Here is a 15,963-nt window from a genome sequence, read left to right on the forward strand (position 1 = left end):
AACAGAGAGAGATAGAAACAGAGAGAGAGAGAAACAGAGAGAGAGAAACAGAGAGAGAGAGAAACAGAGAGAGAGAAACAGAGAGAGAGAGAAACAGAGAGAGAGAGAAACAGAGAGAGAGAGAGAGAAACAGAGAGAGAGAGAAACAGAGAGAGAGAGAAACAGAGAGAGAGAGAGAAACAGAGAGAGAGAGAAACAGAGAGAGAGAGAGAACACAGAGAGAGAGAGAAAAGAGAGAGAGAGAAACAGAGAGAGAGAGAGAAACAGAGAGAGAAACAGAGAGAGAGAGAGAGAGAGAGAAACAGAGAGAGAGACAGAGAGAGAGAGAGAAACAGAGAGAGAGAGAAACAGAGAGAGAGAGAAACAGAGAGAGAAACACAGAGAGAGAGAAACAGAGAGAGAAACAGAGAGAGAGAGAAATTCAGAGAGAGAGAGAAACAGAGAGAAACACAGAGAGAGAGAAACAGAGAGATAGAAGAAACAGAGAGAAACATTTTAAGAGAGAGAGAGACAAGAGAGAGAGAGAGAAACAGAGAGAGAAGAAACAGAGAGAGAGAGAGAACAGAGAGAGAGAGAGAGAAGAGAAACAGAGAGAGACACAGAAGAGAGAGAGAGAGAGAGAAACAGAGAGAGAGAGAGAGACAGAGAGAGAGAGAAACAGAGAGAGAGAAACAGAGAGAGAAAGAAAGAGAGAGAGAGAGAGAAACAGAGAGAGAGAGAAACAGAGAGAGAGAGAGAGAGAAACAGAGAGAGAGAGAAACTTGAAGAGAGATTGAAGAAAGAGAGAGAGAGAGAAACAGAGAGAGAGATAGAGAAACAGAGAGAGAGAGAGAGAAACAGAGAGAGAGAGAAACAGAGAGAGAGAGAAACAGAGAGAGAGAGAAACAGAGAGAGATAGAAACAGACAGAGATAGAAACAGAGAGAGAGAGAACACAGAGAGAGAGAGAGAGAGAAACAGAGAGAGAGAGAAACACAGAGAGAAACAGAGAACAGAGAGAAACAGAGAGAGATAGAGAAACAGAGAGAGAGAGAGAGAAACAGAGAGAGAGATAGAAACAGAGAGAGAGAAGAAACAGAGAGAGAGAGAAACAGAGAGACAGAGAGAGAGAGAAACAGAGATAGAGAGAAACAGAAACAGAGAGAGAGAGAAGAAACAGAGAGAGAAACAGAGAGAGAGAAACAGAGAGAGAGAGAGAGAAACAGAGAGAGAGAGAGAAACAGAGAGAGAGAGAGAAACAGAGAGAGAGAAACAGAGAAAGAAACAGAGAGAGATAGAAACAGAAACAGAGAGAGAAGAAACAGAGAGAGAGAGAAACAGAGAGAGAGAGAGAAACATAGAGAGCGAGAGAAACAGAGAGAGAAACAGAGAGAGAGAAACAGAGAGAGAGAGAGGGAGAAAGATATAGGAAAACAGGACATTTACCCACATGGTATGAACTGAGGGGGTGGCTCTCTCTTGGCTGTGTGTGAGGGAGGGTGGCAGGCAGGGAAGGAGGCAGGCAGGGTACCTCCATAGTAACACAGGATCACTGTTAGTGCAAGTGCAAATTATGGCCTCCTTGTCGAAAATGAAACAAATCCCTGAGGAAGAGGTTGAAAACCCGGCATCTGGCAATTAATCAAAGAGGCTCTCAGTCTCCTCCTCTGGCCAACCGACTCAGCAGCAGTCACACCATGCAGCACTCCTCCTCGGAGGCCGCAACGCACCTTAATGTGTTTATGATACCTGTGACACACCTTAATGTCCTGTGTTTGTGAAACCTGTGACATACCATAATGTGCTGTGTTTGTGAATAGCCTGCATTGGCTGATCCTTAATAAAGACCTGAGGAGTTTGACTCTCGGAGAATTCACATTGTTTGACAGTGCTGATTCAAATGTGATCATCTGTGGAGAAGATGTGATACAGTCTGTGTACCTACGTGTCTGTTCTGTCTCTGTTTTTATTTTACCTTTATTTTACCTGGCAAGTCAGTTAAAACAAATTCTTATTTTCAATGACAGCCTAGGAACAGTGGGTTAACTGCCTTGTTCAGGGGCAGAACAACAGATTCTACCTTGTCAGCTCGGGGATTCGATCTTGCAACCTTTCTGTTACTAGTCCACCGCTCTAACCACTAGGCTACATGTAATGTAATGCCTCACCTCACATGGAAGCTGTGTGTGTGGGTGTAGATGTGGGTGTGGATGATGACAGCTGGAATGTGTTTTCACATGCCCACTAGAAGCAGAGGAGGACAGATAGGACACTGGCACGGCTGCCGTGTGTCACAGCTGGGCTGTGTGTCGACACTGGCACCAACACGGCTAACATGTCACAGCTGTTGACTGTGGTGACAGGAGGGAGCCCTGCTTTCCTCTACACACTGCTACTGCAGACACTAAGTCATCAGGCTACAGCCCTGGAACCTGAGGTAAAATCCTATCCTCACAGCTGTCATCAGGCAACAGCCCTGGAACCTGAGGTAAAATCCTATCCTCACAGCTGTCATCAGGCTACAGCCCTGGGACCTGAGGTAAAATCGTATCCTCAGAGCTGTCATCAGGCTACAGCCCTGGGACCTGAGGTAAAAACCTATCCTCACAGCTGTCATCAGGCTACAGCCCTGGGACCTGAGGTAAAAACCTGTCCTCACATCTGTCATCAGGCTACAGCCCTGGGACCTGAGGTAAAAACCTGTCCTCACAGCTGTCATAAGGCTACAGCCCTGGAACCTGCCGTAAAAACCTGTCCTCACAGCTGTCATCAGGCTATTGCCCTGGAACCTGCCGTAAAAACCTATCCTCACAGCTGTCATCAGGCTACAGCCCTGGAACCTGAGGTAAAAACTTATCCTCACAGCTGTCATCAGGCTACAGCCCTGGAACCTGCCGTAAAAACCTATCCTCACAGCTGTCATCAGGCTACAGCCCTGGAACCTGGGGTAAAAACCTGTCCTCACAGCTGTCATCAGGCTACAGCCCTGGGACCTGAGGTAAAATCGTATCCTCAGAGCTGTCATCAGGCTACAGCCCTGGGACCTGAGGTAAAAACCTATCCTCACAGCTGTCATCAGGCTACAGCCCTGGGACCTGAGGTAAAAACCTGTCCTCACAGCTGTCATCAGGCTACAGCCCTGGGACCTGAGGTAAAAACCTGTCCTCACAGCTGTCATAAGGCTACAGCCCTGGAACCTGCCGTAAAAACCTGTCCTCACAGCTGTCATCAGGCTATAGCCCTGGGACCTGAGGTAAAAACCTATCCTCACAGCTGTCTCAGGAAGCCCTGGGACCTGCCGTAAAAACCTATCCTCACAGCTGTCATCAGGCTACAGCCCTGGAACCTGAGGTAAAAACTTATCCTCACAGCTGTCATCAGGCTACAGCCCTGGAACCTGCCGTAAAAACCTATCCTCACAGCTGTCATCAGGCTACAGCCCTGGAACCTGGGGTAAAAACCTGTCCTCACAGCTGTCATCAGGCTACAGCCCTGGAACCTGGGGTAAAAACTTATCCTCACAGCTGTCATCAGGCTACAGCCCTGGAACCTGGGGTAAAACTTATCACAGCTGTCAGGCTACAGCCCTGGAACCTGCCGTAAAAACCTATCCTCACAGCTGTCATCAGGCTACAGCCCTGGAACCTGGGGTAAAAACCTGTCCTCACAGCTGTGATCAGGCTACAGCCCTGGGACCCGAGGTAAAATCCTATCCTCACAGCTGTCATCAGGATACAGCCCTGGAACCTGAGGTAAAATCATATCCTCACAGCTGTCATCAGGCTACAGCCCTGGGACCTGAGGTAAATTCTTATCCTCACAGCTGTCATAAGGCTACAGCCCTGGGACCTGGGGTGAAAATGTTTCCTCACTGGGTTTGCTGCAGAGAGGTGGATAAGAGAGTATTTCTGGACTATGGTAGGGTTCTCTTTAAGAGGCCTCTGTTGTATCCTGTCATTACATCCTACTATATTCAACATGGTAATTACGGCTGTGCCCACTTAAGAAATAGGGAGCAAAGTTCATGCATGTGCCATGTGGAAGAGAAAGGAAAACAGGTAAAAAGCATGACAGCTATTGTCTTGTTATTTCTGCATTCTTAAACATAGCACTGTGGCTTTGACAACAGCATATTGTTCAATATGTTGCATTAAAGACCGACACTAGCTTTTCATCATTGGAGGTGTTATTGTATTTTACTTCATACCTTCAGAGGAATGCTTGCTATTTTCAGATGTCTGTTTGTCATTAAATTATATCAGAGAATTCGGCATGAAGAATACTGGATTCCCTTGTGATCGCACATCAAACCAAGTTTTCTGTGGCAGGCAGTTAGCTCTCTTCCCAAACCCATCCCCATCCCCTCCTCATCCCTCTCCCTCTTGTCTCAATCCCCAAAGCACATCTTTCTATAGAGACTCCAGATACCACCGGACCTGGCAACCCCAGGAACTACCGCTGATAAACCCTCCCAACCTTCTGATCTTCACCACAGTGTCTCTCTTTGAGGAATCAGAATGACAAGGGTTGCCAGATTTTCTCCTTCCCCGCTCCAGCGCTAATAGAGTAGATAAGTAGATCCATATAATTATAAAGCATTGAAATAATTGTAACAAGAGGCTAAATGCCTAGCTGTAGTTTTAATTAGCCGGTGCTTGAAATTAATAATTGCCACTTTCTAAATCAGAAATCAGTGACTGTTGTTTAGGCTGCTATATTGGAATAATGGTGGGGGGATTGGCTGCTTTTTACATCTCTGTATGTGTTCTTTTCACTGTGCTGCTTGTACACTGGGCCTGGGAGGGGAGGGGGATAAAACCTGGGTCTATTTGGTTATCTTCCAAGTGCAGCATAGCTCAGCCGAGATTAAATTCATTGGGTTTACAGTGGATATCAGTATTAGCTTTTTTATGTTATGTTGGAAAGAACCAGGGGTGGGAGGCCGGCAGTCTGCAGGGGGAAGAGAAGAGAGCTGCCAATGCTACAATTTACAGAGAACATCATCATCGACATCATCATCATTATAAAAACCCTTTCTCTGCTATTAAAACCATCGCCGAAATGAGAAAAAATAAAATCAATTCTGGAAATATTTTTTATATATATATCACATTTCCCATAGGAGTAAAAAGGGCTGAAGCAGCATTGTCGTCTCCTCTGCAGACTAATATCTGTTAGCACTGAAACATCATGCCTCGATCGCTCTTCCCTTAGAGGATAGCTGGCTTTCTACAGTAGTGAGTTAATGATCAGTCTTGACCCCACACCTCATAACAACACTGGTGCATTAGACACAGGACTTAGTGGCAGGGGACTGCCGGGGCACGGGAGCCAATGACAGCTGGAAATTTGATCTATCAGACTGTCAGGGCGCACTGGCAGGTTTGAGCAGGCCCAGAGTAAAGATAACTGACATCTTGCTGTCATTACTGCATGGGCCCGGCCGTCAATCTCTCCCTGCCGCATTCCTCCCCTTCTTTCTCTTCCTGTGTTATTTCTTATTTCCATTAAAACAATCGCCTGTCGCCCTGAAACAGGGCCTCGTTTTTCTTTCCCCAGGCCTCCCTTTTCAAAATAATTTGCTGATTGATTAAATGCTTTGGAAAAGCCATAGGACCCGGAGGTGTGTTTTGAGCAGAGCAAGGGCAGATTGAAGGCAAACTGATTCCAACTCTCTGTCTCTGTCTCATATCTATCACTGCCAATTGCTTGTGCTTCCCAAGTCTGGGATTCTCCTGCGGTGTTCTTCAAAGCAACAGAGTTTGAGAAGGGAAATATGTTTATTTGGTTTGAGAAAGCTGGGAAATCTTAGTTCATAATTCTAGGGGTACTGTATTCAGGTATTTAAGTGTGATGGGATTTCCTACTATGTTATTATCACCACCATGTAGCCATTTTGTCACTTTCATTTACATCAGCATCAATCAACTTCAATCAACTACTAATTTAATTGAAATCATAATAACGAAGAAATGGTAAACAAAATGGCTGAAACATTTAGATGATCACACAGTGCTGGGTATTGTTTAATATGCTGTCTATCTAGGTATATGCTGTCTATCTAGGTATATGCTGTCTATCTAGGTATATGCTGTCTATCTAGGTATATGCTGTCTATCTAGGTATATGCTGTCTATCTAGGTATATGCTGTCTATCTAGGTATATGCTGTCTATCGTACCATCTGGTATTTCTAGATGGACAGCAGAGCAGGTACGCAGGCTTTCCATTAGCCTTGTCAGTGCATCACTGCTGTGGGAGCTGAGCATCACTGCACTGCTCTGTTCAGTCAACTCTGCTCTGTTCTGGTTGCATGTCTCTCTTAGGGTTGGCCCTCTCACCATATACCACCCTCTAGTCTACACCACCACAGAACACTACCACATTGCTATCACGTCCTCAGCCCTGGCTGGTCCTTCTGCTGCCTGTCTTAATGCCCAGTTCCCCAGCGGGCCCCAGGGAGCTTGGTGATAGCCCGGGGCAAGGATGCTAATGCTGCTACGTCGCTACGCTAGTTCGACTCCCACCTCTTTGGAAAGAGCAGCAGCAGCGGAGGTGGAGGAGCGTGGGACATTATGCTAATGAGAGGGCATAGAGCAGGGTTTTTAATCAAGTGTTGGTAGTGGTCGGACAGCCATAGGACAGCTAGGCACAACTTTTACATCAGATGACAAAGGAGAAAGCAGACGAATGTTACACTGTGGATTTATTTCGCTGCCGACATGGCTGCTCTGCTCACCAAACAGGCTTAACAAACCTGAATGAAGATATGGGAATCTACCTGTCTGTCTAGGACAACTTTTATGTTCAGTTATTGCAAACATATACTGGGAATGTATTTACTAAATTGGAATATTGGGAAAAAGTCATATTGGTTTTAGTATGCTCTTCATTGTAAAACATACAAGGGTGTAAAAGGGAATCAACATAGACTAAAGAGCCTAGAACTCAAAAGGCCTACACTTTTACACCCGCTGGCCCTTCCCCTCCGTGTTGCTTAATAAACTGTGTCTGGCCCTTCCCCTCCGTGTTGCTTAATAAACTGTGTCTGGCACTTCCCCTCCGTGTTGCTTAATAAACTGTGTCTGGCCCTTCCACTCCGTGTTGCTTAATAAACTGTGTCTGTCCCTTCCCCTCCGTGTTGCTTAATAAACTGTGGCTGGCCCTTCCCCTCCGTGTTGCTTAATAAACTGTGGCTGGCCCTTCCACTCCGTGTTGCTTAATAAACTGTGGCTGGCCCTTCCACTCCGTGTTGCTTAATAAACTGTGGCTGGCCCTTCCACCCCGTGTTGCTTAATAAACTGTGGCTGGCCCTTCCACTCTGTGTTGGTTAATAAACTGTGGCTGGCCCTTCCACTCCGTGTTGGTTAATATACTGTGCTTGACCTTACACTCCGTGTTGGTTAATAAACTGTGTCTGGCCCTTCCACTCCGTGTTGGTTAATAAACTGTGCTTGACCTTCCACTCCGTGTTGCTTAATAAACTGTGGCTGGCCCTTCCACTCCGTGTTGGTTAATAAACTGTGCTTGACCTTCCACTCCGTGTTGCTTAATAAACTGTGCTTGACCTTCCACTCCGTGTTGCTTAATAAACTGTGCATGACCTTCCACTCCGTGTTGGTTAATAAGCTGTGTCTGGCCCTTCCGGTCCGTGTTGCTTAATAAACTGTGCATGACCTTCCACTCCGTGTTGGTTAATAAGGTGTGTCTGGCCCTTCCGCTCCGTGTTGCTTAATAAACTGTGCATGACCTTCCACTCCGTGTTGGTTAATAAGCTGTGTCTGGCCCTTCCGGTCCGTGTTGCTTAATAAACTGTGGCTGACCCTTACACTCCGTGTTGCTTAATAAACTGTGGCTGGCCCTTCCGCTCCGTGTTTGTTAATAAACTGTGGCTGGCCCTTCCGCTCCGTGCTGCTTAATAAACTGTGGCTGGCCCTTCCACTCCGTGTTGGTTAATATACTGTGCTTGACCTTACACTCCGTGTTGGTTAATAAACTGTGTCTGGCCCTTCCACTCCGTGTTGGTTAATAAACTGTGCTTGACCTTCCACTCCGTGTTGCTTAATAAACTGTGGCTGGCCCTTCCACTCCGTGTTGGTTAATAAACTGTGCTTGACCTTCCACTCCGTGTTGCTTAATAAACTGTGCTTGACCTTCCACTCCGTGTTGCTTAATAAACTGTGCATGACCTTCCACTCCGTGTTGGTTAATAAGCTGTGTCTGGCCCTTCCGGTCCGTGTTGCTTAATAAACTGTGCATGACCTTCCACTCCGTGTTGGTTAATAAGGTGTGTCTGGCCCTTCCGCTCCGTGTTGCTTAATAAACTGTGCATGACCTTCCACTCCGTGTTGGTTAATAAGGTGTGTCTGGCCCTTCCACTCCGTGTTGCTTAATAAACTGTGGCTGGCCCTACCGCTCCGTGTTGCTTAATAAACTGTGGCTGGCCCTACCACTCCATGTTGGTTAATAAACTGTGGCTGACCCTTACACTCCGTGTTGCTTAATAAACTGTGGCTGGCCCTTCCGCTCCGTGTTTGTTAATAAACTGTGGCTGGCCCTTCTGCTCCGTGTTGGTTAATAAACTGCGGCTGGTGCTTCCGCTCCATGTTGGGTAATGAACTGTGGCTGGCCTTTCTGCTCCGTGTTGGTTAACAAACTGTGGCTGGCCCTCCTGCTCCGTGTTGGTTAATGAACTGTGGCTGGCCTTTCCGCTCCGTGTTGGTTAATTAACTCTTGCTGGCCTTTCTGCTCCACGTTGGTTAATAAACTGTGGCTGGCCCTTCTGCTCCATGTTGGTTAATTAACTGTTGCTGGCCTTTCTGCTCCATGTCGGTTAATAAACTGTGGCTGGCCCTTCCACTCTCCTTGTAGGTTAATAAACTGTGGCTGGCCCTTCCGCTCTGTGTTGCTTAGTAAAATGTGGCTGGCCCTTCCGCTCCGTTTGGCTTAATAAACTCTGGCTGGCCCTTCCACTGTCCGTGTAGCTTAATAAACTGTGGCTGACCCTTCCACTCTCCTTGTAGGTTAATAAACTGTGGCTGGCCCTTCCGCTCCGTGTTGCTTAGTAAAATGTGGCTGGCCCTTCCGCTCCGTTTGGCTTAATAAACTCTGGCTGGCCCTTCCACTGTCCTTGTAGATTAATAAATTGCGGCTGGTGCTTCCGCTCCGTGTTGGTTAATAAACTGTGGCTGGCCCTTCTGCTCCGTGTTGGTTAATGAACTGTGGCTGGCCTTTCTGCTCCGTGTTGGTTAATGAACTGTGGCTGGCCTTTCTGCTACGTGTTGGTTAACTTCTTGCGGCGAGCCATCCCGGATCCGGGATCGTGAATACAGCCTCAAGCTCATTACCATAACGCAACGTTAACTATTCATGAAAATCGCAAATGAAATGAAATCAATATGCTAGCTCTCAAGCTTAGCCTTTTGTTAACAACACTGTCATCTCAGATTTTCAAAATATGCTTTTCAACCAAATCTACACAAGCATTTGTGTAAGAGTATTGATAGCCTAGCATAGCATTAAGCCTAGCATTCAGCAGGCAACATTTTCACAAAAACAAGAAAAGCATTCAAATAAAATCCTTTACCTTTGAAGAACTTCGGATGTTTTCAATTAGGAGACTCTCAGTTAGATAGCAAATGTTCATTTTTTCCCAAAATATTATTTGTATAGGAGAAATCGCTCCGCTTTGTTCATTACTTTTGGCTAAGAAAAAAAAACGAAAATTCATTCACTACAAAGCCGAACTTTTTTCCAAATTAACTCCATAATATCGACAGAAACATGGCAAACGTTGTTTAGAATCATCCTCAAGGTGTTTTTCACATATCTATTCGATGATAAATCCTTCGTGGCAGTTGGGTTTCTCCTCAGTATCAAATAAAAGTACTTGCAGCTGGAGATTACGCAATAATTGCAACGGAGGACACCAAGCGACCACCTGGTAAATGTAGTCTCTTAGGGTCAATCTTCCAATGATATGCCTACAAATACGTCACAATGCTGCAGACACCTTGGGGAAAACGTGGAAAAGGTAAGCTGACTCCTAGCTCCTCCACAGCCATATAAGGAGTCATTGCCATGAGGCGGTTTCAAAAAATGCGGCACTTCCTGATTGTATTTTTATCTGTTTTTTCTGTAACATCAGTTCTGTGGCACAGTTTTGGAAACGTCACAGTGTTTTCTTTCCAAAGCTGTCAATTATATGCATAGTCAAGCATCTTTTCGTGACAAAATATCTTGTTTAAAACGGGAAAGTTTTTCATCCAAAAATTAAAGAGCGCCCCCTATATCGAAGAAGTTAATAAACTGTGGCTGGCCTTTCTGCTCCGTGTTGGTTAATAAACTGTGGCTGGCCTTTCCTCTCTGTGTTGGTTAATGAACTGTTCTTGACCATCTACTTCATGTTGGTTAATGAACTGTTCTTGACCTTCTTCTCTGTGTTTGTTAATGAACTGTGGCTGGCACTTCCACTCCATGTTGGTTAATAAGGTGTGTCTGGCCCTTCCACTCCGTGTTGCTTAATAAACTGTGGCTGGCCCTACCGCTCCGTGTTGCTTAATAAACTGTGGCTGGCCCTACCACTCCATGTTGGTTAATAAACTGTGGCTGGCCTTTCCTCTCTGTGTTGGTTAATGAACTGTTCTTGACCATCTACTTCATGTTGGTTAATGAACTGTTCTTGACCTTCTTCTCTGTGTTTGTTAATGAACTGTGGCTGGCACTTCCGCTCTGTGTTGCTTAATAAACTGTGGCTGGCCTTTCTGCTCCATGTCGGTTAATAAACTGTGGCTGGCCCTTCCACTCTGTGTTGAAAAATAAACTGTGCTTGTCCTTCTGTTCCATGTTGCTTAATAAACTGTGGCTGGCCCTTCTACTCAGTGTTGGTTAATGAACTGTGGCTGGCCTTTCAGCTCCGTGTTTGTAAATAAACTGTGGCTGGCCCTTCCGCTCCGTGTTGCTTAATAAACTGTGACTGGCCCTTCCACTTCTTGTTGGTTAATAAACTGTGGCTGGCCCTTCCGCTCAGTGTTGCTTAATAAACTGTGGCTGGCCCTTCCACTTCTTGTTGGTTAATAAACTGTGGCTGGCCCTTCCACTCCGTGTTGGGTAGCCATTCCCTTTCTTTCTCCTCTTGGGTAAGCATGCCCTTTCTTTCCGGCAGTATCCTGTATTCAGTGTTTGTATGACAATCCACTTCCTTTCTCTCCGGTGCTGCCTATCCTTCATCAGCTTAGTGTCAGCTTGTGCCTATTAGACAGGGCTTCCCTCACATCTCAATGTTTCTCTGTGGCAGGGCTCTCTGACCCGGTGTCTAGAGAGCTACCCTCCTTTAGGTTTTGCTACAACCCCAGTTGTAACTAACCTCATTCAGCTTATCAACCAGCTAATTATTAATGAGTTACAGGATGGTAGATCTCCCGGAACAGGGTTGGAGAGCCCTGCACTCTATCATGACCGCTGTGATTACTCTGACAGACCTGGTGTTGTCTTCTCCTCTTTCTCTCCCCATGCAGTCATTATGAGCAGGACCGCAATGCGCTCAAGAAAAGGGAGTGGGAGCGGCGGACTCAGGAGGTGCAGCAGGACGAAGATCTCTTCTCCTCTGGGTTTAATCTCTTTGGGGAGCCATACAAGGTAAGGGCCTGGGAAGGAAGAAAGGAAGGAAGGAAGGAAGGGCGTGAGGAGTTGGGAAGGAGGTCAGTCAGCATGCAGCATCCCATCTCCCATCACTTTTCCTAGGGCATCGCCTGGCAGCAAGCATGATGTAAGGTGCTAGATAAAATAAGTTTATACTCCCAGCTTCTACCCCCCATTATCCCTCCAGCTTCTACCCCATTATACCCCTAGCTTCTACCCCCCCATTATACCTCCAATTTCTGCCCCCCCCCATTATAAAACCCAGCTTCTACCCCCATTATTCCCCAGCTTCTACAACCCCTATTACTCCTCCAGCATCTACCCCCATTATTCATCCAGATTCTACCACCCCATTATTCCTCCAGCTTCTACCCACCATTTTAAACCCAGCTTCTACCCCCCATTATACCTCCAATTTCTGCCCCCCATTATAACCCCAGCTTAAACCCCCATTATACCCCCAGTTTCTACCCCCAATACACCTGCAGCTTCAACCCCCCCATTATACCTACAGCTTCTGCCCCCGATTATTCCCACAGGTTCTACTCCTTCATTATAACCCCAGCTTCTACCCCCTGTTATTCCCCCAGTCCCCCCCATACACCCAGCTTGACACCCTCCCCATTAAACCCCAGCTTCTACCACATGTTATTAATCCATCTTCCACCACCCATTATTCCCCAAGCTTCTACACCCACCCCATAATACCACCATCTTTTACCACCCCTCCCCATTACACCTCCATCTTCCACCCCCATTATTTCTCCAGCTTCTACCCCCATATTTCTCCAGCTTCTACCCCCCATTATTTCTCCAGCTTCTACCCCCATATTTCTCCAGCTTCTACCTCCCCCATTATTTCTCCAGCTTCTACCCCCATATTCCTCCAGCTTCTACCCCCCATATTTCTCCAGCTTCTACCCCCATTATTTCTCAGCTTCTACCCCTCATATTTCTCCAGCTTCTACCCTCCCCATTATTTCTCCAGCTTCTACCCCCATTATTTCTCCAGCTTCTACCCCCATATTTCTCCAGCTTCTACCCCCATATTTCTCCAGCTTCTACCCCCATATTTCTCCAGCTTCTACTCCCCATTGTTCCACCCGCTTCTACCACTCCCTATTATTCCACCAACCCCCCCACCCCCACAATTATTCACCCAGCTTCTACTCCCCATTATTCCCCCAGCTTTTACCCCCATTATACCCACAGCTTCTACACCCCTGCCCCATTGTACTCCAGCTTCTACCCCCATTATACCCCAGCTTCTACTCCCCATTATTCCCCAGCTTTTACCCCCATTATACCCCAAGCTTCTACACCCCCCCATTATTTCTCCAGCTTCTAACCCCCATATTTCTCCAGCTTCCACCCCCATTATTTCTCCAGCTTCAACCCCCATATTTCTCCAGCTTCTACCCTCCCATTATTTCTCCAGCTTCTACCCCCATATTTCTCCAGATTCTACCTCCCCATTGTACCCCCAGCTTCTACCCCCATTATACTCCCAGCTTCTACCTTCATTATAAACCCAGCGTCTACCTTCATTATAAACCCAGCGTCTACCCCCTATTATTCCCCCAGCTTCTACCCCATTACAAGCTCAGCTTCTACCCCCCACTATGCGTCCATCCTGTACCCCCATTATACCCCCAGCTTCTACCCCCTATTATTCCCCCAGCTTCTATCCCCCCATTTTACACCTGCTTCGATCCCCTCATTAAAACACCCAGCTTCTACCACCCAATAGTCTTTCAGCTTCTACCCCCCAAATTTACCCACAGCTTCTACCCCCCATTATACCTACAGCGTCTACCCCCAATTATTCCCCCAGTGTCTACCCCCTCATTATACCCCCAGATTATATCTCCCTATTATTTCCCCAGCTTCTAACCCCCATTATTCACCCCAGCTTCTACACAATCATTATACCCCAAGCTTCTAACCCACATTATTCCTCCAGCTTCACCCAGCTTCTATCTTCCAATTATTCCCCCAGCTTCTACCCCATTATACACCCAGCTTCTACCCCCAATTATTCCTCCAACTTCTACCCCCATTATTCATCCAACTTCCCACCCCCTATTATAGCCCAAGCTTCAACCCTTCCCATTATACCACCTACACCCCACCCCATTATACCCCATCTTCTACTCCCCCATTAACCCCCAGCTTTTATTCCCCAGCATTCCATGAGCTTCTACTTCCCCCATTATTCCCCCAGCTTCTGCCACGCCCTATTATTCCTCCAGCTTCTACTACCTTTATATCCCCACGTTCAACATCTCCCCATTATTCCTCCAACTTCCAACCCCCATTATACCCCAAACTTCAACCCTTCCCATTGTACCATCTACACCCCCAGCTCTATTCCCCCAGCTTCTACCTCCCCCATTATTCCTGCAACTTCTAGCCCCCCATTATTCCTCCAACGTCTACCCCCATTATTCGCCCAGCTTCTACCACTCCCTGTTATTCCACCAGCTTCTACTCCCCATTATTCACCCAGTTTCTACCACCCCTTATTCTTCCTTCATCTTCTACACCCCATTATACCCCAGCTTCAACCACCTCATTTCCCCCATCTTCTACCCCATTATACCCCCATCTTCAACCCTCCCATTATAACAACTACACCCTCCATTATACCCCAGCTTCTACCCCCCATTATGAGAATGATTCTACCTACTCCCCATTATGGGAATGCTTCTACCAGCTTCTACCTCCCTCATTATTCCCCCAGCCTCTACCATCCCCTATTATTCCACCAGCTTCTACCCTCCCATTATTCCCCCTGCTTCTACCCTCATTATGCCCCCAGCTTCAACCTCTCCCATTATACCACCTACACCCACCATCATACCCCAGCTTTTGCTCCCCGTTATTACCCCAGCTTTTGCTCCCCGTTATTCCCCAGCTTCTACTATATTCCCTCAGATTCTACCACCCCTATTATTCCACCAGTTTCTACCCCCTATTCCACCAGCTTCTAACCCCCCATTATTCACATAGCTTCTATCACCCCTATTATTCCTCCAGCTTTTATCCCCATTATACCCTAGCTTCTACCCCCCATTATACTCCCAGCTTCAACCCCTCCCATTATACCACCTACACCACCCAATTATAACCCAGCTTCTGCTCCCCATTATTCCCCCAGCTTCTACTCCCCATTATTCCCCCAGCTTCTACTCCCCATTGTTCCACCCGCTTCTACCACTCCCTATTATTCCACCAACCCCCCACCCCCCACAATTATTCACCCAGCTTCTACTCCCCATTATTCCCCCAGCTTTTACCCCCATTATACCCACAGCTTCTACACCCCTGCCCCATTGTACTCCAGCTTCTACCCCCATTATACCCCAGCTTTCCATTATTCCCCCAGCTTTTACCCCATTATACCCCAAGCTTCTACACCCCCGCCCCCATTGTACTCCAGCTTCTACCCCATAATTATTCCCCAAGCTTCTACCCCACCATTATTCCCTGAGCTTCTACCCCCACCATTATTCCCCAAGCTTCTAACCCCCATTATTCCAACTTCTGCAACTTCTTCACCCCCAATATACTCCAGCTTCTACCCCCATTGTTATTACCCCCGTTATTCCTTCAACTTCTACTATTATACCTCCAACTTCTACACCCCCCATTATACCCCCTGCTTCAACCCCATCCATTATACCACCTACACCCCCATTATACCCCAGCCTCTACTTCCCCATTTTCCCCAGCTTCTACTCCCCATTGTTCCCCCAGATTCTACCACTCCCTATTCCCCCCTCAATTATTCCCCCAGCTTCTACCACCCCCTATTATTCCTTCAGCTTCTACCCCATTATACCCCAGCTTCTACCCCCATTATACCCCAGCTTCTATCCCCCATTATTCACCCAGCTTCTATCCCCATTATACCCCCAGCTTCTACACCCCTGTCCCATTGTACGCCAGCTTCTACTCCCACCATTATTCCCCGAGATTCTAATCCCCATTATTCCACCAGCTTCTATCCCCATTATACCCCAGCTTCTTCACCCCCATTATACTCCAGCTTCTACCCCATTATTCCCGAGCTTCTACCCCCATTATTCCTTCAACTACTTTCCCCATTATTCCTCCAACTTCTACACCCCCATCATACCCCCAGCTTCAACCCCTTCCATTATACCACCTACACCCCCCATTATACCCCAGCTTCTAACCCCCATTGTTCCCCCAGCTTCTACCACTCCCTATTATTCCAGCAGCCTCACCTCCCCATTATTCACCCAGCTTCTACCACCCTCAATTATTCACCCAGCTTCTACCACCCCTATTATTCCTCCAGCTTCTACCCCTATTATACC

The 15,963-nt window shown here is 46.9% G+C and overlaps 1 protein-coding gene across 1 annotated transcript in view; it reads left to right on the top strand.

Moving 5' to 3' along the window:
• LOC115129141 (AF4/FMR2 family member 2-like) overlaps positions 1–15,963 on the top strand; it is a 358,350-nt gene that overhangs the window by 64,624 nt on the left and 277,763 nt on the right. Inside the window, exon 2 of the mRNA XM_065018489.1 lies at positions 11,494–11,614. Within this exon, the coding sequence (XP_064874561.1) occupies positions 11,494–11,614 (121 nt within the window). The remainder of the gene's footprint in view (positions 1–11,493; positions 11,615–15,963) is intronic.

This window comes from Oncorhynchus nerka, linkage group LG5 (genome assembly GCF_034236695.1).
Source record: "Oncorhynchus nerka isolate Pitt River linkage group LG5, Oner_Uvic_2.0, whole genome shotgun sequence".
NCBI classification, from domain to species: domain Eukaryota; kingdom Metazoa; phylum Chordata; class Actinopteri; order Salmoniformes; family Salmonidae; genus Oncorhynchus; species Oncorhynchus nerka.